Source organism: Eschrichtius robustus, chromosome 3, assembly GCF_028021215.1.
Source record: "Eschrichtius robustus isolate mEscRob2 chromosome 3, mEscRob2.pri, whole genome shotgun sequence".
In the NCBI taxonomy this organism is placed as follows: domain Eukaryota; kingdom Metazoa; phylum Chordata; class Mammalia; order Artiodactyla; family Eschrichtiidae; genus Eschrichtius; species Eschrichtius robustus.
Window position 1 is genome coordinate 26,907,769 of NC_090826.1, and position 21,858 is coordinate 26,929,626.

The following is a 21,858-nucleotide window of genomic DNA, read 5'->3' on the forward strand; positions in this document are numbered from 1 at the left end:
TATTAAAGGAGATCTCAACCTAAAATGGCCAATATGGGGCTCTTTTATTGCGTATGCAGTTAAGTTAAAAAAAAGTCGGCTTGATAAAACATCTTTTCAGAATTCTGACCTTAAAAAAACAAAAGCTCTTCTAGGGGGAACTTGCATTTCTCTTCCTGTGTCTTTGAGGTGTAAATCTTCTACCTGATCTTCTTAGGTGTTTTGTGTGTGTGTGTGTTTTCAAAAATTGGTCTCTGCCATCTGGAAGGTGCACATATGATACACATCTGGCAATCAAATAGACTGGGATTCTGAGCAGTGTTTTGTCTGCCAACTCTCAGGGGCTTTTGCCATCTTAACCTTTGTTTCATCAGCCTGTACAGTGAAGACCTTTACTTTCACAGACTGTTTTTGGGAGTAAACTTTCTAGATCTTGTGAAGGCTACAGCCTTCACACTTTCTTATGGGGATGGCTCTTGCATCTTATTGGTTTTGAGTCCACTATTTACATATATCTCATTAATGGACAGATTATGGATCCTTTAAATTGGAGGAACTTGTAAATTGATCAATTTTTAGAGAACTTTCATTATAAAGAGCTGTTTTATTGGTACCTTAGGGGGTGGGGGAAACAAATTAGAAGGTGGAAAAAGATATATAATGGTTAACCTAAGAACTCCTTTAATTTAAAACAGACAAACAAAAACTGGTCTGGGAAGCCTTATTTCTGGCCTCTGATTCCCCTCAATGGGTCTAACAGATGCTAATAAAAACATTAGAATAACTGAGAGGCTGTCTTCCGGGCTTAATTCTGCCAAATAAAACATAATTCTCAACTTTTAGGCTGTGCATTTTTTTTCAGTCGACAAAATGAAAAGTAAATGAAATTTCCCAGAATATAGACCAAAAAGACAGAGACTGAAAATGAGAGAGAAAAGGACTGGATATACAGGGAATCAGCCCAGTAGGTCCAGCAGGTCTGGGCTGCAGGAAAAGAGAACAGAGAAAGTGGAGGGGATGGAGTGATCATAGATGGAAGTTTCCCAGAGCTGGAGAGAGACAGGTTCAGCTTGAAAGGTGCCACAGGCAGCTCACGTCACTGCCCCTCCCTGGCCCTTCTCTCTTGGATAACTGAGAGGACAGGAGGTAACCTCTTAGCCTGAGAGACTACCAGGCTGTCTGTCTAGTGATCTCCATCACACACCACGGTGCGCCAAACCCAAAGGGACACCTCCGGTGGGTAGGAGAGGAGGGGGAAGAATCACAAAGTACCTGAAAGCTTGTGGTGGAATGAGGCCTCTGAGGGAGAGAATGCATAGTGAGAGAACGGGCAGGGGAAGGAGAGAGAAAGCATTAGGATGCATAGACTCCACTGTGCTGTGTTTGTCAGTGGAGAAGTCATGGTTTGGAAGGCAGCAGCAGGGAAAGGGAAGCATACCAGGCCTTTCGCCCTGGGTTCTGTGGGACATAGGGGATAAGCACCCTCCCCAGAAAGGGCCCCAGCATCTGTGTTCTCAGAGGAGAGCCACAGTCTCCGCGGAGGAAGGAAGTGAAGAGAGCCTTCTGGGCGGTGACTGAGGGTGTACACTTGTTGGCCATGGAACCAGGATTCCAGAGAGCACGGAGGGAATGGCAGAGAGGGAGGGCATCGGAGAGGAAGTTGGGCTGGGGCTGGGGATGGGGAGAAGCAGCACAGAGCAGTGTGCGGATGAGTGGGCAGAGCTTGGTTTTGGGACGTGACAAAAGGTAGAGGTGAGAGGCCTGGTTGCTTCCTACTAGAACTTTGGGAAAAAGACTTGGTGTGGATACAGTTAGAAAAATGGAAACTGAAGCCAAAAGACGTTTGCCGTTTGCAGACAATCAGTCCTCTGCAAACCTTGCTTGAAGCATCAAAGAGAATATCACTGATGCCCTGCTTCTGTTCTTTGAGAAAGCTCAGGCACAGGCCCGAGAAGGTTGTGAGGGTCAGAGAAGACAGATGTCATTAAAAAAGTACGTCACCATGCTGGGAACCAAAACACAAGAACCTCAACCTTAAGTGATTTCTTGTTTTTGTCTATATAATTGGTAAATTTTTTCTTTCTTTTTTAAAATGCAGTATATAGTGTTGAGAATCTGGGAGGAAAGACAACAAGCTGCTGGTGGAGGTATAAGTGAAGACAAACTTTCTGGATGGCAATGAGTATCAAAAGCTGTAGACTTTGTATAGGTATGATTCAATAATCTCATTTCTGGGAATTTATTTTAAGGAAATAAATATGGATGGTCCCAAAGACGGAATTATAAGGATTTTAACAGCAGCATTGTTTATAGTAGCAAAAAATACAGAAAGTCAAATGACCAACAATAGGATGATACTTGAATAAATGACAGTTTTTCTATAATGCTACAAAACCATTGCAAATATTGATGATGAAGTGTATTTAATCATGTGATAGATGCTAACAAAATATGAAGAGCTTTGTACACCAATAATGCCATTTTTATATACAATATGTGAAAGACCAAAGGAAATGTTAACAGCAGTGATTTCAGTTGATGGGGTTATAGGTCATTTTCACTTTTTCTTTGGCATTATCTATAGTTTCTGTTTTCTTCTTCAGATTTCTAGTCTGAATGTATATTACTTTAAGGACAAAAAATCCCATAAATGATCAGAAGCAATGCATGCAAACTTCCTGGTATATATCACGTGCTTGATCGCTGATGACTGAGTAGGTGATGGTCACTGGTCTCCCTGCTTCCCTCCGCCCCTCGCCTCCTCCCACCTGACCTGGCACTTCAGCCAGCCCCAATTGCTTTGCATAGTTTGCGATCTCTCTCAGAGTCTGTGGTTTTGCAAACGCCTTTGCTGTTGCCTAGAATGTTTTCCTTGCCAATGCCTGGCCCTCAACTTTCCTTGTTCTATGAGCCCAAGCAACCCCTCTTCTGGAAGCCCCTTAGCTGTACAGGAGCAGGTAGGTCCCCTCTTAACCTTGGGCTCCCACAATACTGTTTGCGCTCCCGATATAGCACTTCCTTCCTCTGTCATTTGGCACTTTTGTGGCTACATATCCATCTCCCTCTCTGCTCTGAAAACACTGATGCTGTGTTTTACACACCTGTATATCCCCAGGGCTTCAGATATTATGGCTCCTCAGTATATGTTTGCTGAAAGAATGAATTAACTATCATCTATGAGGAAGCCCACATTTGGAAGTGATTGGTCCTGGGACAAGCCCAAGTTGCGGGTAGGACCCAAGCCACCTGTCACCTCTTTCCCACCTGCTTCTCACCTTGACAGAGAGGAATGGCCTCGCTCCACAGGTGGTAGCCCTGGGGGTGCCGGGTGCAAATGGCCATGCTGTGTCCCACCAACCGGTAGCCGGCGTTGCAGCCAAAGTGGATGGAGCCTCCAGGCTGGGTGCTGGTCTGGCCCAGAAGGAAGCCGTGGAGTGGAGCCCGGGGCAGGCTGCAGTAGGGAGCTGGACAACAAGATGAGGGTCAGGGGACCGCACACAGTGGGAGGACAGAGGTGGTCCTTCATGCAGGCCCCGCCCCCTTGCTTCTCCCTCTCTTTCCCTGTCTTCACCACTGCCAGGTCCACTGCTAGTGAGGAAGTTGATACTGAAAAGCAGCCAGTTTAGGAAAGCCAAAGAAAAGAAAGGAAAAGAAAGGAAAGGAAAGGAAAAGAGAAGGGAAGGATAAGAAAGGAAAAAAAGGAAAGAGAAGAAAACAGAAGAAAAAAACAGCTCCATGAAGCACTGGGTCCCCTTTGCACCTGGAGGCAGCACTAGTTGTGCAGCTGAGTTCAGGCTCTCGAATCCCACCATATCCCAAAGGAACACAGAAAATAGAACCCAATGGGGTTGGTTCCAGAAGGGTGTGACCGCAGGGGCGAGGCCTCTGGAGTCAGGGCTGTGCTCAAGTCCCATTTCCCACCTTTCCGCAGTTCTGTGACTTGGGACAAATCACTGAGGCGCTTTCAGCTCCACTTTCCTCACCTGTGTGTTGCGATTGGCAATGCCTCCCTCATAGGTTTTGGGACAATTTAAATGGGATCGTGTCTGCAAAGCCCCCAGCCCAGTGCAGGGCACTCAGTAAATGGTCCCTGTCCTGCTTTCTGCTGTGTGTGGAGGATGGGGGGAGAGAGAGCTGTGGCAACTCAGGGCATCAAATCCACAGTCCTAATTCCCCCTCGACGTCTGGTTTCAACTTATTTCATTCATTTATTCAACAGACAGATAGCGAGTGTCTATTATATGCCAGATGCTGTTCTAAGTGCTGGGAATACAACAGTGAAGAGAACAGACAAAAACCCCAGCCTTAGAGAACTTGGCAATAAAAACCTCTGCCAGGGACGCTTGGGGGAAGTTCTGTGAGGCCGGGAAAGAGGGATGACCAAAGGAGCACAGAGAGCAAGCCCGTTCATCTGCTCTAAGAGTCCCTGGCATGGGATCAAGGTAGGATGAAGATGACAGGACCCTTCCTGCATCCTCGCCACAGTATGGTCCTCTGGCCTTTTACGTGATCACATCCCTCTGCTGGCGAAATTGATGTTTTAAATACCTCCTTTCCAAGCCAGAAACGCTTCCTTGCTTCTGCTTTGCCACCTGTGTCCTGTTTATGTGGTATCTACAAGTCTACCTCGGTCAAGAACAAGAACCTCAGTTATAAAATATACTTAGTCACAGTGATAGAGGCATGTGCAAAGTACACGACTCTACTGTATTTCCATTAAGGACTCATTGTTTCACCATGTAATTAATTCACTTTCTATGTGGCGTATGTACTGTAATTATAACTGACTCATTACCCACAAACATGTGATTAATCTTTAAAAACATCAAAGGAAGCACAACTCCTTAATGGCTTTTAGTTCAGAGTTTAGCAACTAGCATAGTGAAATGCTGCTAAATTGCTTTATTTCTCTTTTGTGTTAGTAGCTTCTAGGAACTCAGCCTGAACCTCCCTGACAGATGGCTTAAGGTTTCTTTTCCATCAAGAGGAAACCGAGGCCTGAAGAGGTTGAGTGACAGAGCCGACTGCCGACCCTGGGGGGCGTGAAGGTACCCTCCTTCTTGTGTGCGTGGGGGAAAGGAATTTGGGGTCCACTTTGCAGAGGAAATGGACGCTGAGAGAGTAAAGCTCCTTCTCCTCCCAGGCTCCCCTCAGCTTCATCTGGTTGGTCCTCCCCACCCCCAAAGCCATACCTAAGAGTTTCTTAAGACTTCGATAGCCCGCTAAGTTTGGGTTGGTCTTCCAAGTCGGCAGCCCATGAGAAGAGATGGACTGAGACAAGGGACAACTCAGGCTATAATATGTATATCTGACATCCCTTCTAACCAATATTCTTTGAAAATTTGTCCAACGTTTGTTTGGAACTCAGGCTAAATGCAGCCAGGGGAAAGAGTGCTGCAGGGGGACCGGTGCTTGGTGGAACTCGCCATGGTCTTAAGTAATTCATTTCTGCTCCCAAGCTCACAGAGCCAGCCAGCAGCTCAACGGACCCACTGCCCTGCAAAATGGGCAGCAAGCAGCTTTTCAAATTTTCTTTCCAGCGACAGACAGTAATCCCCGCGATGGGAGTTCAGATCACTTTGATTTTCTCCATCGCATTTTATTTCCAAGGATATTTTTGTGCTCCTTGTAGATGGCTGGCTGGTCAGCTATCCAGTTGGACTGGCCCTCGATCTGACTCTGCCTATGAGATATGGCTTGCAGAGCAGAAGAGAGGCTCCTGGACTTGGAATATAACCCATCGTTTGCTGCTTGTCTAATATTTGCCAGCTGGGGACCCACATCTTAGGGTTTTTTGGTTTAAAGGACCTTTTATTAACATTTCAACAGTGTTAGGGACAGGACCACCTATAGGCCTTATCAGGTCATATACAATAAACTTATCCAAAAGACACAGGCTGGCAGTATGAACAGAAAGAGGGAAGAGCTTAAAAGTGGGGAGAGGTACAGAAAAAGGGGAGGCGGGAAAATGTCAAGGACACTGTGCAGCTATAGGTGAGAGTGGCTAGGAGGAGGACAAAGGCAGCCAGTCCCCAGGCCTGTGGAGGAGCTCCGCCAGGCACGAGGATATGGCCCACGGCTTATTGTTTTGGGTGAGAAACGTAAGGGGCCCAGGGGTTGTGGCCCTTCTCATGAGTCTTTATGTATTACTCACCTGCATACCGAATCTTAAAGCCCTTCCGATTGTAGGCATGGTCAGACGACCAGCGCAGGTATACAGAGTTGCTTGAGCTGGTGACAATCAGGGGAGCTGAGTAATTCCCACTGAGGGCTTTCAGCAGAGGACTTTGTCCTGAGGGACCTGGGAGGAGAGTGTGGACACAGGATTACAGACTATCACAGCTATCAGAGATACTAGATGTGATACCTTTAATGTAACCACCTCCGATTTTCCCCTCCTCAAGTGAAGACGTGAAGATTTGGGATGGTAACTCAGCACCATCACTGGTCCATCTCCTCCTCTCTCAGTATCCACAGGCTTTGCTCTAGGTGCTCTCCCCTCCTGAGCCCTAAAGCAGGGATCCAAGAAGTCCCTGACAACACATAGCAGTTGGCAGGTGAGACGACATCTATTTGCCATCCTGGGACTTGCCCACAGTCAAGCAGCGGGTTAAAGGAAGAGCTGGTTTTCAACCTGGGGACATTTTCTATCTCACCATCCTACTTGTGCATACTAAAAACAGTTCAGTCCCTGCCACAGAGAAAAAATATTTATGAGTGAATAGATAGCAATAAAGCTAGAGGAAAGCATCATCATGTCTCAATGTCATAAATAACATAGCTCCCCAATGGTCCCTTCCAAGGCTCTTCCAGAAAGGCCTCCCTCTTCTTTCTCTCCTCCTTAGATGCCTGGAAGTGCATCCCAAGGGTGCTGATTCAAGGGAGGCAGAGTACAAAGCTAGATAATCCAAAACACAGGATTTATTATCCTGGAAAGAGCCCTGAGTGATGGTTCTCATATGCTGCCGAGACAGCTCTTGGGAGCTTGGCAAAAGTAATAGACCACATTAAACAAAGGAGAGCCATCAGAACTGCTGTGACAAACTATGAAGGAAGGGGTCAAATGGCTCAGAGGAATGGCATGCTGGGATAGATCTGCTGTATTAGACCAGAACACCCACCAGCTGACCGTGTCCTTCAGGAGGATCTGGGGGACACACCAGTTCCTAAAGCAATAAGGAATGCGCTGCTGAGGGCGTGAGGGTGAACATCATCAACAACCTGAGAATTGACTGTCCTCTGTAGGCGGAAACTGATGGGAGGAGAGGCTGTCACCAAGCTGGGCTTCCTAGTATTGATGGGGAGGAAAGGAGCCCAAATACAGAGGCCAGGCAAAAGCACTGGTTGGCATAATTACTAAAATGGGCAGCAAGGTTGGGATGGCAGCCAGGAGGGCCTGACCTGCAGGATCTATGGAGATGGCTGACACAACATGATATTCCTAAGGGCAAGATAGATGGGCGGCAAAAAAAATGAACATATGAACAAACCAGATCATGAATATATAACCAAAAGGGTGTAGAAAGTTCCAATCCCCAAGAGTAATTTGGAGACTTGAGCCGGGTTTCGTTTCTTACTCCAGAATACTTTGGCTGAAGGAGGGGCTGGGTCCTTATGGAAAAGGACCCTGCAAAATTACACCAGTTGTATCTGGTAGTAATTCCCAAGACTTTATCCCAAAAGACCCACCACTATTAATTCAGGTAACTGAATATTGGGGAAAAGGGAATGTCGGGATATTTGGAAGACTTTTGTATACGGAGTGTGTGAATTGATGCTGATACCTGGGACCCAAAGCACTATCATGGCTCCTTTGTTACAACAGGGTTATATGAGGGATGGGGTTGGTAAGAAATGGAGTCTTGTCCCCAAAACTTAACCCAGTAGTAGCCTCAAATGCAGTAGCTATGCCAGATGTAGTATATTCATTAGAGCAGATTATCATAGCTTTGGTTATATGAAATGCAGTTATTGATCTAGCAATGCATTCTTTTCTATATCCACCAGAAAGGAGGATTGTAAGCAATTTGCATTTACATGAGAGAGACAACAGTATACATCCATGGTCTTGCTTCAGGGCTATGTTAATTCTCCTGCTCTGTCATAATGTAGTATGAAGAGATGTGGACCATCTGGACATCCTGCAGAATACAGCGTATTGATTTACTATATCAATGACATTGTATTAATTGGATCTGATGTGCCAGAAGGGACAATTAGTGTAGATGCCTTTGCAAGACACATGCTCCAAAGGGTAAGAGAGGAACCCTACAAAGAGTCAGGTGAATTTTTTAGGGTCCTGTGGTCTGCGGCATGCTGAGACATATCCTCCAAATTAAAGAGCAGGTTATTGCACCTTTCCCCTCCTACCACCAAGAAAGAAGCACAGTGTTTGGTAGGCCTCTTTGGGTTTTGGAAGCAGCATACTCTTCACTTGGGAGTACTGCTATGACCCATTTATTGGTTGGCATTCAAGGGGCTAGCTTTGAGTGGTGGCTAGATTAAAGAAAGGGTGCTGTAGCAGGTCTAGGCTGTAACATGAGCAGCCCTGCCCATACAACTCATCAGCTTCCATGGTACTGGAGTTTCTGTGGTAGGGAAAGACCTTGTGTGGAGCATCTGGAAAGTCCTAATTGGGAGGTTGCATCATAGACTCCTGGGGTTTTGAAGCCAGACTGTGCTATCTGCATCAGGGAACAATTTGATTTACTTACCATCAAAGATCTCAAACTCATCATACTGCTTCTCACTGAGAAAGTACTCCACTGTGAGGGTGATGTTATATTCGGGCTCCACTCTCACCAGCCAAGAGCAGGTCTGGAACTGGGGATAGCTTCCTGGGTAGCTCTGACTCAGGATCACACCTGTGGAGTCTGTCAGAAGCTCATTCGTTGGACAGTGCACTTGGAGAAAGAAAGAGAAATACCAGGTACATGGGATGGAGATGGAACGAGTGCCAACACATTGGCTTTTCCCTGGTGAAGAAGACAACCGTTGGAAAACCAGATGGTATTTGAGCACATTCAAGCAAGACTCCAATACCCATCATTTTACTGCTCCATGGCATGAGTTGGTCTCAGATTCTGTGTCGATGTTACTATATTGCTGAGACTCAGGCTTGGTCAGTTGGTTGGAATCACTTCTTAGCTCAGATATGGGCTTTGGAGCAGGTGGGGATGATACGTACATACAGATAACTGTAAGGCATCCTCAAATCCAAGAGCTAAATGAGTTTGATTTGTACAAGGAGAGTATAGGGCAGAGGTAAGCCCATGGGATTTTGAGTCAAACACACCTGGATTTATAGTCCACCTCTGTCACTTACTACCTGTGTGGTCTTAAACAAATTATTTCCTTTCTGTGCAATAGCTTCACCATCTCCAACCCAAAAAGATAACACCTATCTTACAGGGCTGTTGTATTACACAAGATGTTATATAATTATATATTATTTTATATAATTATATATTAAGATTATATATTATAATATAATATATTACCATATTATACTAAATAATATATGTATGGCATGCCTCCATAAATTATAGAGATGATGATGATAATTACACCAGGAACAGAAGGAAACAGCAGAGCATGGCTGTGACCTGATTAGTAGTACTAAGATATCTAGAAAGAAATTGAAGATGAAACAAATAAATGGAAAGATATTCTGTGTTCATGGGTTGGAAGAATTACTATTATTAAAATATCCATACTACCTAAAGCAATCTACAGATTCAATGCAATCCTTATCAAAATACCCATGGTATTTTTCACAGAACTAGAACAAATAACTTCAAAATTTGTATGGAAGCACAAAAGACCCTGAATAGCCAAAGCAATCTTGAGAAAGAACAACAAAGCTGGAGTTATCATGCTTCCTGACTTCAAACTGTACTACAAAGCTACAGTAATCAAAACAGTATAGTACTGGCACAAAAAGTGACACATAGATCAATGGAACAGAATAGAGAGAAATAAGTCCACACATATATGGGCAATTAATCTATCATAAAAGAGGCAAGAATATACAATGGGGAAAAGACAGTCTCTTCAAGAAGTGGTGTTGGGAAAACTGGACAGCTACATGTAAAAGAATAAAACTAGACCACTTTCTCACATCATATACAAAAATAAACTCAAACTGGATTAAAGACTTAAATCTAAGACCTGAAACCATAAAACTCCTAGAAGAAAACATAGGTAGTATACTCTTTGAAATCAGTCTTAGCAATATTTTTTTGGATCTGTCTCCTCAGGCAAGGGCAACAAAAGCAAAAATAAGCAAATGGGACCACATCAAACTAAGAAGTTTTGGCACAGCAAAGGAAACCATCAACAAAAATGAAAGGGCAGGCATTTCCTCTTGGTTAGTAAGCTGAAAGTCTTTAACATTTGGAGATGATTCCTGGTGACTTTGCCTGAATTCCCAGAGCTGTGTGGCTGACAGGGTCTTGGTGCTCTGGCCGAGTGTCAGGCCTGATCCTCTGAGGTGGGAGAGCCGAGTTCAGGACATTGGACCACCAGAGACCTTGTGGCCCCATGTAATATCAATCAGCGAGAGCTCTCCCAGAGATCTCCATCTCAATGCTAAGACCCAGATCACCCCAACAGCCAGCAAGCTCCAGTGTTGGATGCCCCATGCCAAACAACTAACAAGACAGGAACACAAACCCACCCATTAGCACACAGGCTGCCTAAAGTCATACTAAGTTCACAGACATGCCAAAACACACCACCAGACGCGGCCCTGCCCATGAGAAAGAAAAGATCCAACCCCACCCACCAGAAGACAGGCAGCAGTCCCCTCCACCAGGAAGCCTACACAAACCACTGAACCAAACTCACCCACTGGGGGCAGACACCAAAAATAACAGGAACTACGAACCTGCAGCCTGCAAAAAGGAGACCCCAAACACAGTAAGTTAAACAAAATGAGAGGACAGAGAAATATGCAGCAGATGAAGGAGCAAGGTAAAAACCCACCAGACAAAACAAATGAAGAGGAAATGGACATTCTGCCGAGAAAGAATTCAGAGTAATGATAGTAAAGATGATCCAAAATCTTGGAAACAGAATGGAGAAAATACAAGAAACGTTTAACAAGGACCTAGAAGAAGTAAAGAGCAAACAAACAATGATGAACAACACAATAAATGAACTTAAAAATTCTCTAGATGGGATCAATAGCAGAATAACTGAGGCAGAAGAACGTATAAGTGACCTGGAAGATAAAATAGTGGAAATAACTGCCGCAGAGCAGAATAAAGAAAAAAGAATGAAAAGAACTGAGGACAGTCTCAGAGACCTCTGGGACAACATTAAATGCACCAACATTCAAATTATAGGCGTTGCAGAAGAAGAAGAGAAAAAGAAAGGGTCTCAGAAAATACTTGAAGAGATTATAGTTGAAAACTTCCCTAATATGGGAAAGGAAATAGTCAATCAAGTCCAGGAAGTGAAGAGAGTCCCATACAGGATAAATCCAAGGAGAAACATGCCAAGACACATATTAATCAAACTATCAAAAATTAAATACAAGGAAAAAATGTTAAAAGCAGCAAGGGAAAAGCAACAAATAACATACAAGGGAATCCCCATAAGGTTAACAGCCGATCTTTCAGCAGAAACTCTGCAAGCCAGAAGGGAGTGGCAGGACGTATTTAAAGTGATGGAAGGGAAAAACCTACAACCAAGATTACTCCACCCAGCAAGGATCTCATTCAGATTCGATGGAGAAATTAAAACCCTTACAGACAAGCAACAGTTAAGAGAATTCAGCACCACAAAACCAGCTTTACAACAAATGCTAAAGGAATTTCTCTAGGCAGGAAACACAAGAGAAGAAAAAGACCTACAAAAACAAACCCAAAACAATTATGAAAATGGTAATAGGAACATACATATTGATAATTACCTTAAATGTAAATGTATTAAGTGATCCAACCAAAAGACACAGACTGGCTGAATGGATACAAAAACAAGACCCATATATATGTTGTCTACAAGAAACCCACTTCAGACCTAGGGACACATACAGACTGAAAGTGAGGGGATGGAAAAAGATATTCCGCATACGGAAATCAAAAGAAAGTTGGAGTAGTAATTCTCATATCAGACAAAATAGACTTTAAAATAAAGACTATTACAAGAGACAAAGGACACAACATAATGATCAAGGGATCAATCCAAGAAGAAGATATAACCATTGTAAATATTTATGCACCCAACGTAGGAGCACCTCAATACATAAGGCAAATGTTAACAGCCATAGAAGGGGAAATCAACAGTAACACAATAATAGTAGGGGACTTTAACACCCCAGTTTCACCAATGGACAGATCATCCAAAATGAAAATAAATAAGGAAACACGAGCTTTAAATTACCCGTTAAACAAGATGGACTTAATTGATATTTATAGGACATTCCATCCAAAAACAACAGAATACACTTTCTTCTCAAGTGCTTATGGAATATTCTCCAGGATAGATCATATCTTGAGTCACAAATCAAGCCTTGGCAAATTTAAGAAAATTGAAATTGTATCAAGTATCTTTTCCAACAACAAATCTATGAGATTAGATATCAATTACAAGAAAAAACTGTAAAAAATACAAACACAGGGAGACTAAACAATACGCTACTAAATAACCAAGAGATCACTGAAGAAATCAAAGAGGAAATCAAAAAATACCTAGAAACAAATGACAATGAAAACATGACGACCCAAAACCTATGGGATGCAGCTGAAGCAGTTCTAAGAGGGAAGTTTTTAGCCATACAATCCTACCTCGAGAAAGAAGAAACATCTCAAATAAACAACCTAACCTTACACCTAAAGCAATTAGAGAAAGAAGAACAAAAATCCCCCAAAGATAGCAGAAGGAAAGAAATCATAAACATCAGATCAGAAATAAATGAAAAAGAAATGAAGGAAATGATAGCAAAGATCAATAAAACTAAAAGCTGGTTCTTTGAGAAGATAAACAAAATTGATAGACCATTAGCCAGACTCATCAAGAAAAAAAGGGAGAAGACTCAAATCAACAGAATTAGAAATGCAAAAGGAGAAGTAAAACTGACACTGCAGAAATACAAAGGATCATGAGAGATTACTATAAGAAACTATATGCCAATAAAATGGACAACCTGGAAGAAATGGACAAAGTCTTAGAAAAGCACAACCATCCGAGACTGAACCAGGAAGAAATAGAAAATATAAACAGACCAGTCACAAGCACTGAAATTGAGACTGTGATTAAATATCTTCCAACAAACAAAAGCCCAGGACCAGATGGCTTCACAGGTGAATTCTATCAAACATTTAGAGAAGAGCTAACACCTATTCTTCTCAAACTCTTCCAAAATATAGCAGAGGAAGGAACACTCCCAAACTCATTCTACGAGGCCACCATCACCCTGATACCAAAACCAGACGAAGATGTCACAAAGAAAGAAAACTAGAGGCCAATATCACTGATGAACATAGATGCAAAAATCCTCAACAAAATACTAGCAAACAGAATCCAACAGCACATTAAAAGGATCATACACCATGATCAAGTGGGGTTTACCCCAGGAATGCAAGCATTCTTCAATATACACAAATCAATCAATGTGATATACCATATTAACAAATTGAAGGTTAAAAACCATATGATCATCTCAACAGATGCAGAAAAAGCTTTTGACAAAATTCAACACCCATTTATGATAAAAATTCTCTGGAAAGTGGGCATAGAGAGAACCTACCTCAATATAATAAAGGTCATATATGACAAACCCACAGCCAAATTGTTCTCAATGGTGAAAAACTGAAACCATTTTTTCTAAGATCAGGAACAAGAGAATGTTGCCCACTGTCACCGCTATTATTCAATATAGTTTTGGAAGTTTTTTAGCCACAGCAGTCAGCAAGGAAAAAGAAATAAAAGGAATCCAAATCAGAAAAGAAGACATAAAACTGTCAGTGTTTGCAGATGACATGATACTATACATAGAGAATACTAAAGATGCTACCAGAAAACTACTAGAGCTAATCAATGAATTTGGTAAAGTAGCAGGATACAAAATTAATGCACAGAAATCTCTTGCATTCCTATACACTAATGATGAAAAATCTGAAAGAGAAATTAAGGAAACACTCCCATTTACCACTGCAACAAAAAGAATAAAATACTTAGGAATAAACCTACCTAAGGAGACAAAAGACCTGTATGCAGAAAACCATAAGACACTGACAAAAGAAATTAAAGATGAGACAAACAGATGGAGAGATATATCATGTTCTTGGATTGGAAAAATCAACATTGTGAAAATGACTGTACTACCCAAAGCAATCTACAGATTCAATGCAATCCCTGTCAAACTACCAATGGCATTTTTCACAGAACTAGAACAAAAAATTTCACAATTTGTACAGAAACACAAAAGACCCCAAATAGCCAAAGCAATCTTGAGAAAGAAAAACAGAGCTGGAGGAATCAGGCTCCCGGACTTCAGACTATACTACAAACTACAGTAATCAAGACAGTATGGTACTGGCACAAAAACAGAAATATAGATCAATGGAACAGGACAGAGAGCCCAGAGTTAAACCCATGCACATATGGTCACCTTATGTTTGATAAAGGAGGCAAGAATATACAATGGAGAAAAGATAGCCTCTTCAATAAGTGGTGCTGGGAAAACTGGACAGCTACATGTAAAAGAATGAAATTAGAACACTCCCTATCACCATACACAAAAATAAACTCAAAATGGATTAAAGACCTAAATGTAAGGCCAGATACTATAAAACTCTTAGAGGAAAACATAGGCAGAACACTCTATGACATAAATCACAGCAAGATCCTTTTTGCCCTACCTCCCAGAGAAATGGAAATAAAAACAAAAATAAAAAAATGGGACCTAATGAAACTTAAAAGCTTTTGCACAGCAAAGGAACCCATAAACAAGACGAAAAGACAATCCTCAGAATGGGAGAAAATATTTGCAAACGAAGCAACTGACAAAGGATGAATCTCCAAAATATACAAGCAGCTCATGCAGCACAATATCAGAAAAACAAACAACCCAGTCCAAAAAAATGGGCAGAAGCCCTAATCAGATATTTCTCCAAAGATGATATACAGATTGCAAACAAACACATGAAAGGATGCTCAGCATCACTAATCATCAGAGAAATGCAAATCAAAACTACAGTGAGGTATCACCTCACACTGGTCAGAAAGGCCATCATCAAAAAATCTACAAACAATAAATGCTGGAGAGGGTGTGGAGAAACGGGAACCCTCTTGCACTGTTGGTGGAAATGTAAATTGATACAGCCACTATGGAGAACAGTATGGAGGTTCCTTAAAAAACTAAAAATAGAAGTACCATATGACCCAGCAATCCCACTATTGGGCATATACCCAGAGAAAACCATAATTCAGAAAGAGTCATGTACCCCAATGTTCATTGCAGCACGCTTTAAAATAGCCAGAACATGGAAGCAACCTAAGTGTCCATCGACAGATGAATGGATAAAGAAGATGTGGCACATATATACAATGGAATATTACTCAGCCATAAAAAGAAATGAAATTGAGTTATTTGTAGTGAGGTGGATGGACCTAGAGTCTGTCACACAGAGTGAAGTAAGTCAGAAAGAGGAAACAAATACTGTATACTAACACATATATATGGAATCTAAAAAAAAAAAAAAAGGTTCTGACAAACCTAGCAGTAGGACAGGAATAAAGACGCAGACATAGAGAATGGACTTGTGGACAAGTGGAAGGGGGATGGTAAGCTGGGATGACCTGAGAGAGTAGCATTGACATATATACACTACCAAATGTAAAATAGATAACTAGTGGGAAGCAGCTGCATCGCACAGGGAGATCAGCTTGGTACTTTGTGACCACCTAGAGGGGTGGGATAGGGAGGGTGGGAGGGAGATGCAAGAGGGATGGGATATGGGGATACATGTATACATATAGCTGATTCAGTTTGTTGTACAGCAGAAACTAACACAACATTGTAAAGCAATTATAATCCAATAAAGATGTTAAAAATGAAAGGGCAACCTACTGAATGGGTGAAGATATTTACAAGTGATATACCTGATAAGGGGTTAATATCCAAAATATATAAAGAACTCATACAACTTAATATCAGAAAAAACAAACAATCTGATTAAAAATGGGCAGAGGACCTGAACAGACATTTTTCCAAAGAAGACATACAGATGGCCAATAAGCACATGAAAAGATGTTCAACATCACTATTAGAGAAATGAAAATCAAAACCACAGTGAGATATCACCTCACACCTGTCAGGATGGCAATCATCAAAAAGACAAGAAATAACAAGTGTTGGTGAGGATGTGAAGAAAAGGGAACCCTTGTGCGCTGTTGGTGAGAACGTAAATTGGTGCCGCCACTATGGAAAACAGCATGGAGTTCCCTCAAAAAATTAAAAATAGAACTACCATATGATCCAGCAATTCCACTCCTGGGTATTTATCTGAAGAAAATGAAAACACTAATTCGAAAAGACATATGCATCCCAATGTTCATTGCAGCATTATTTACAATAACCAAGATATAGAAGCAACCTAAGTGTCCATCGATAGGTGAATGGATAAAGAAGATGTGGTATATATACACAATGGAATATTACTCAGCCATAAAAAAGAATGAAATCTTGCCAATTGCAACAACATGGATGGACCTGGAGGGTATTATGCTAAGTGAAGTAAATCAGACAGTTAAAGACAAATACTGTATGATTTCACTTACATATGAAATCTGAAAAGCAAAACAAACTAACAAATATAACAAAACAGAAACAGACTTACAAATACAGAGAACAAAGTGGTGGTTGCCAGAGAACAGAGGGATGGGGAGTTGGGAAAACAGCTGAAGGTGATTAAGAGGTACAAACTGCCAGTTAGAAAATAGAGAAGGCCCAGGGATGTGATATACAGCATGGGGAATATAGTCAATAATATTATAATAACTGTATGGTACAAAATCTACAAAAAGATCAAACCACTATGCTGTGTACCTGAAATTAATGTAATATTGTAAGTCAATTATAATTTGATTAAGGAAAAAGATATCTAAAGATAAACATATCACCCTAAGGAAGATGGTCAATGTGGGACTTAGAAGAAATGGAGAAGCAACATTGGAATTATATAAGAATGGCTTCTAAGGAGGAAACCAGCCTGGCTTTTGAAATGTTCCAGATTTCACTAACCTGATAACCAGCACAGGTCACTGAGGTGTGGTGATAATTAAGTTCCCCAGGCTTTATGGTCTGCTCCTTCCAGTAGCAGGTCTCTTTCAAGCTTTTTACCTTCTAGTTGAATCTGCCTCCATCAGGGGGAAACAGGCATGCTCTCTCAAATGAGATGGGTCCATAGGTTTGCCTTTTTGTGTGCAACGTTATCAGATTTAGGCATTCGTGTTTACAAGTTTTTTTGTTTTTTGTTTTTCCTATGCTTGAGATATCTGGCCTTTGAAGATACAGTAGTATTCTTCCGTGAAACCATCTAGCCTTGATGTTTTTGGTGGGGCTTCCTCTGAAAACATTCTCCCCACCTTTTTAAAGAGAATATTGAAAGTATAAACTTTCTCTCTCTACTGGGGTCAATTTTATTAAATTATAGCTTCCTAGAAATTCATTCATATCACTAATTTTTTGGCATAGATATGTACAAAATAGTCTCATAATTAAAAAATTTCCCTGGTTCAATGGCTATATTCCACTCTTCCTTTTTTATTTTTGTAAACTCCTGCTTTTTCCCTTTGTTTAACTTACCTAATGGTTTGATTATTTTGCTACTCTTTATTTCAGGTACTTCTTTTTACTTTTCCAGTAAGCCTGCTTTTCTGCTTATAACTCATGAATTTCTTTTTAAAATTCAAAAACTTAGATATAATTTATGTACAGTAAAATGCACAGATTTTAGGTACACAATTTAATGAGTTTTGGCTAATGTATGTATCTGTGTGACCACTACTACAGTCAGGATATAGATTATTTCCGTTGCCCCAGAAAGTTCTCTTATGCCCCTTTGCAATCAGTATGACCTGCCCCAATGCTCCAGGAAATCAATGATGCTATTTCTATAAGCATTAGTTTTGTGTACCAGAGCTTCATGCAGTTGGAATCATATATGCATTATTTTTGTGTCTGGTTTCTTTTGCTAAATATAATTTTTGTAAGAGTCAACTCATGCTGTTTTATGTATCACTATTTCCTTTGTTTTTATTGTTCTGTAGCAATCATAGGACAATTTGCTTATTTATTCTCCTACTGATGAACATTTGGGTTGTTTCCAGTTTTGGATTATTATGAAATTCATATAAAAGTCTTTTTATTGATATGGGTTTTCATTTCTCTTTGATAAATAACTAGGAGTAGAATTGCCAGGTGATAGTGTAGGGGAATTTATCTTTAAAAGAAACTTCCAGTCGGTTTTCCAGAGTGATTGTATGATTTTACATCCCAACCAGCAATATATGAAAATTCTAATTGTTCCACATCCTTTTTAACACTTTGTATTGTTAGTCTTAAATTTAAGCTATTCTAGGGGGTGCATAGTAATACTTCTTTATGGTTTAATTTGCATTTTCCTTATGACTAATGATGTTGAGCATGTTTTCATATACTTATTGGCCATTCATACCTTATTTTACAAAGTGTCTGTTCAAGTCTCTTGTACATATTTTCATTGGATTATTTTATTACTGAGTTGTAAAAGTTCTTTACATAGTCTAGGTACAGGGCCTTTTTAAAAATACACATACTCTGAATATCTTCTCTTATTCTGCAGTTTGTCTTTACTTTTTACATTCAGTTCTGTTGATTTTTCCTTCATGTGTTTTGAATCTCTTTTATCATCTGCATATACACCTGCATATCTTTTTTAATGCAGTTAACCTATTTGTCATTTCAAAATATCTCTATTTTTGGTAATACTCCTTGATTGCAGTATTGTTTGAAATTTCTTTATGTTTCTTAAGTTTACCATTTGTATGGCATATCTTTTTCTCCTCTTTCCCTTGCAATCTATCTGGTATTTATATTTAAAGTACAACTTTTGTAGAAACTAAATAATTACTGTTTAAAGCCTATAAATTTTGGCATGGTTTTTTGCAACAAAAGTTCATTAATATAACTATATTTTGCAAATATTTTATGTTAACTACTTATTCTTGGTCTCTCATTGAAAGAGATGTGTTGAAGTCTACCACTGTAATTGTGAATTTGTCCCTTTCTCCCTGTAATTCTATGAATTTTCCCTTTATACATTTCAATACTATTGTTAGGTGCACAGAAGTTTATGACTGTTATATATTCTTGGTAGATTATGTTTACCAGCATGAAATATCCCTCTTTATTTCTTTTAATGCTTTCTGCCTTAAATTCTATTTTGTCTGTTGTTAGCTTTGCTACACCAGATTTTAGAGGTTAGTACTTGCTATCTATTTTTTTTTAACATTTTGCTTCTTACCAGGGATGAGTGACACCTTTCTAGCTATGACCTTAGAGAGGCAAATGAATATATTCAATTCTAAGTTCATGGAAAGCTTATAACTAGACTTTTAAAATTTAACCAATCTGAAAATCTCTGACCTTTAATTAGCAGTTTGATTCAATTATATTTATCACGGTTGCACATATATTCGCACATAGTTTTTTTTTTTTAAATAAATAAATTTATCAAACGTTGTCATCGTTGCTGTGCACGGGCTTTCTCTAGTTGTGGTGAGCGGGGGCTACTCTTTGTTGCGGTGAGCGGGCTTCTCATTGCGGTGGCTTCTCTTGTTGCGGAGCACGGGCTCTAGGCACGCGGACTTCAGTAGTTGTGGCACGCGGCTTCAGTAGTTGGGGCTCGTAGGCTCTAGAGCGCAGGCTCAGTAGTTGTGGTGCACGGGCTTAGTTGCTCTGCGGCATGTGGGATCTTCCTGGACCTAGGGCTCGAACGTGTGTCCCTGGCATTGGCAGGCAGATTCTTAACCATTGTGCCACCAGGGAAGCCCTTGCACTTAGTTTTGCTACCTCATTTTGTATTTTCTGTTTACCATGATTTAAAAAATTTTTTTCTCCTTTAATGTTTCCTATTTGATTAATCAAATTTACTTTATTCTCTTTATTTTTGGTTATGAATTTAGAACTTACACATACTATGGACATACATAATTTAAGGAAACTATGCATAAATTTAAACATTGTATTTAAATGTATATAATTTTAATAATGTACATGGTCAATCAACATCATTTAATCAATGTCATTTATTTCATGACATGTCATGGTTAATCAATGTCATTTATTTCTCCAGATTTTTTATTTTCTACAGTCAATATATTTTAGATTTACTACCATATTTTACTGATTTCTTAGCTTACTGTTAATTTTTGCATCTGAATCATTCTACCTGTATTCATCTTTTTCTTGCTGAATGTGGTAGATATTTCTGGTGTTTACCAGTATCAGACTTTCTTTTATTTCCTGAGCATATAAAAAACTTCACTTTCCATCCATGTGCCTATTTCTGGCCAGTTAGATGTGAGTAGAATAATGTGTGTCACTTTGAGGCTGAGGAAGTGAAAAGCCCTTATGTGAATGTCCATTCTCTTTCTTCCTCTGCTGCAAAGGAGGATGGAGGAGGGGACCTAGTTTTCAAATGGCAGCACAAGATTGAAGCAGCCTGGATCACTGAGTTATCAGCTCTACAGAGTTACCTGGACTACAGAAAATTTTGCCTGAAGAAGATATAAACTTTTATTGTGTTAAGCCACTGAGATGTGGGGATCCCTTGTTATTGCAGCATATGCCTATCCTATCCTGACTAATGCACTGAAGTGTATCCTTTAATTATGCTTTTAGTAAGGTAGTAACTTTACTTAGTCCTTGTGTGTCTGAAGATTTCATTAATTCATTCTCACTCTTAATTGATAATTTGGCTGGGTTTAGAAGTTCAGTTTACAATTATTTTTCCTGCTGCATTTTATCTTTTGGTAGGTATTATTGTTGATGCAATAATGCTATGAGTCTGATGTATCTTTTCTCCATGATGGTTTTAACATTTTATCTTTATCCTTGATGTTCTATAATTGCACTGTGATGTTTTTAGGTTTGAATTTCACCAAATTTTCTATGTTGCTATAGCAAGCTTCTGAGCTGATAGAAAAATGTCTGATCTTTGTCATAGAAGACTAGGACATCATTGGACAAGGCATTAGCTGAGGCAGAAAAGAGAAGAAAAAGCCAAAATGTAAAAGAAAGTTGTACACTGAAGAGGTTATGAATGGAAAAACATCCTATATTCATGGATTGGAAGACCTAATATTGTTAAGATGGCAGTGAGACCCAGACTGGTCTATGGATTCAACTCAATCTCTACAAAAATCCCAGCTGGTTTCTTTGTAGATATTGATAAGTTGATCCTAAAATTCGTATGGAAATTCAGCAGATCCAGCATTCCAAAATAATCTTGAAAAAGAAGAACAAAGCTGGAGGACTCACACTTCCTGATTTCAAAATATATGACCAAGCTACAGTAATCAAGATAGTGTGGTACTGGCTAAGGATAGGCTTATAGATCAAGAAAATAGAATTGAGGATCAAGAAATAAAACCTCAAATTTATAGTCAATAGATTTCAACAGGGTACCAAAACAATTCAATGGGGAAAGAATAGTCTTTCCAGTAAGTGATGCCAGGACCATTGGATATCCATATACAAAATAATGAAGTTGGACCCCTACCTCACACTACATATAAAAATTAACTCAAAATAGATAAAGTCCTAAATGTAAGAGCTAAAATTATAAACTCTTAGAGGAAAACATAAATGTAAATCTTCTTGACCTT

At 40.1% G+C, this 21,858-nt stretch overlaps 1 protein-coding gene across 2 annotated transcripts in view; it reads right to left on the reverse strand.

Annotated features, from left to right (window-relative positions):
• CSMD2 (CUB and Sushi multiple domains 2) overlaps window positions 1–21,858 on the reverse strand; it is a 645,193-nt gene that overhangs the window by 65,028 nt on the left and 558,307 nt on the right. For both annotated transcript variants that reach the window (XM_068537861.1, XM_068537860.1), the window contains exons 47-49: window positions 8,694–8,882; window positions 6,134–6,280; window positions 3,255–3,443 (exon numbers count right to left, since the gene is read on the reverse strand). In XM_068537861.1, the coding sequence (XP_068393962.1) occupies window positions 3,255–3,443; window positions 6,134–6,280; window positions 8,694–8,882 (525 nt within the window). The remainder of the gene's footprint in view (window positions 1–3,254; window positions 3,444–6,133; window positions 6,281–8,693; window positions 8,883–21,858) is intronic.